Source organism: Salvia hispanica, chromosome 4, assembly GCF_023119035.1.
Source record: "Salvia hispanica cultivar TCC Black 2014 chromosome 4, UniMelb_Shisp_WGS_1.0, whole genome shotgun sequence".
NCBI classification, from domain to species: domain Eukaryota; kingdom Viridiplantae; phylum Streptophyta; class Magnoliopsida; order Lamiales; family Lamiaceae; genus Salvia; species Salvia hispanica.
Genome location: NC_062968.1, coordinates 24,190,648 through 24,192,467, shown reverse-complemented (window position 1 = coordinate 24,192,467; position 1,820 = coordinate 24,190,648). Strand labels below are relative to the sequence as shown.

Sequence of the window (1,820 nt, the reverse complement as noted above, 5' to 3'; positions counted from 1 at the left end):
ATCCGCAATGGGGCAGACGATGGGTTAACCATCGTCCGCGCCCGATAGATCGTCTGCGGACGATGCGCGGAGGATACTCATCGTCCGTCGTATCGTCTGCCACTGTGGACAAGGCGGACGATGGGCACGCGTTTCCTTTTTTTTTTGAATTTTTTCAAAAAAATTTTCTTATTTAAACTCTCCTATTCACTATCATTTCACACACTCCAATTTTACATCTCTTCAATTTCTCTTCAATTATTCTCTCTCATCGTCTCAAAAATGAATCCCGACGACTACGATTTGAGTACATCGGATGGCTGCAGACGGGCCTTGACTCGAGCCTTGTTCGATGCCGTCAATGAAGCCAAGGCGGAATGCTTGGCACAAATGCAGCGGGAGCAGGCAACAGCGGCGGAGGCGCGGGTCCCTTGCCCGATACGACGTCGGATGTTTGTCCCCCCGCGAGCACGACGTAGCGCACGAACGTCTGTTCGCAGATTATTTTGCCGAGAATCCAAGGTGGGGCCCGAATGTTTTTCACCGCCGCTTTAGAATGAGCCGAGATCTTTTTCTTCGTATTGTGCACACGTTGGAGGGCCGTGATGAGTACTTCCAGTATCGGGAAGACGGGATCGGCAGACCCGGACTTACGGCGTTGCAGAAGTGCACGGTTGCGAGCCGCCAGTTGGCCTATGGCTCAACAGCGGATATGTTCGACGAGTACCTTCACGTCGAGGATACAACTGGCCGCGAATGTCTGAAGAAATTTTGTAAGTTAGTTGTGGAGGCTTTTGGCGACACATATTTGCGACGCCCGACTGCTGACGATTGCCAGAGCCTGGTGCGGATGCACGAGACGGTGCACGGCTTCCCTGGGATGCTAGGGAGCATCAACTGTATGCACAGTGCAGTGGAAGAACTGCCCGACGGCCTGTAGAGGCCAATTTACTAGCGGCTACAAGGGCAAACGCCACCCGACGATGATCCTAGAAGCCGCCTCTGAATCTGGCATGCTTGCTTTGGTGTAGCCGGGTCAAACAACGACATCAACGTCCTCAACTCGTCCACCCTATTCGTCGATCAGTGCATGGGTCGCGGTCCGGCCATTCAGTTCATCGCCAACGGCCGCACACATCATATGGGGTACTACTTGGCGATGGCATATACCCTAGGTGGCCTGTTTTTTTGAAGACCGAACCCTAACCAGGAGTCCGCGCGGAAGGATGTGGAGCGGGCTTTTGGGGTGCTCCAATCGCGGTGGGTGATCGTGAAAGGTCCGGCGCGTTTCTGGTACAAGGAAGTCATCGCCGACGTCATGTATGCGTGCATCATCATGCATAACATGATAGTCGAACAAGAACGTGGACATGTCACCAATTGGGTGGATGATGAAGCCGGATCTAGCTCCAGCACGACGAACGCGCCCTGTCGCTCGAGGATTACCGACTGGCTTCGGTGCGGTTCTACAGCGACAGGAGTCAATGCGCAGCCAACAAGACCATACTCAGCTCATGACCGACATGGTTAGAAGTTTGGAACCGCAGAATTTGTAGTTTTTTAATTCCGTATTGTAATGTTTTAATTTTAATGAAATGAAGGTTTTTTTGCCAAATGTTGAAGTATTTAAATATTCAAATAATAGATAAAATGCTTAGGGCGTCGCTTAGGGCGGGCTATAGTCCGCCCCACTGCAGGTGGAATATGAGGAGGATAAAATGCTGACGTGGCGGTGCATAGGACGTCCCATTGTGGATACCCTTAATGGAGTAATACTTGAATAATGTATGTTATTGTTGAGTATAAACATATCCTACATCGGAATAATTATAAATTGTATG

General features: G+C 50.5%; 1 protein-coding gene across 1 annotated transcript; it reads left to right on the top strand.

Moving 5' to 3' along the window:
• The first annotated feature begins 331 nt into the window (after positions 1 to 331).
• LOC125220727 lies at positions 332 to 1,510 on the top strand. Its single transcript, XM_048122874.1, has 3 exons — positions 332 to 878; positions 1,011 to 1,125; positions 1,174 to 1,510. Exons 1-3 carry the CDS (start codon positions 332 to 334, stop codon positions 1,508 to 1,510), a joined length of 999 nt encoding a protein of 332 aa, XP_047978831.1.
• The last annotated feature ends 310 nt before the right edge of the window (positions 1,511 to 1,820 follow it).

Bases quoted from the DNA above. Each gene is read 5' to 3' on its own strand.
- LOC125220727 (XM_048122874.1), top strand. From the start codon at position 332: ATGCCGTCAATGAAGCCAAGGCGGAATGCTTGGCACAAATGCAGCGGG. The intron at 879-1,010 runs GTATGCACAGTG...GCTTTGGTGTAG, and splicing joins GATGCTAGGGAGCATCAACT to CCGGGTCAAACAACGACATC. The intron at 1,126-1,173 runs GTACTACTTGGC...GTTTTTTTGAAG, and splicing joins GGCCGCACACATCATATGGG to ACCGAACCCTAACCAGGAGT.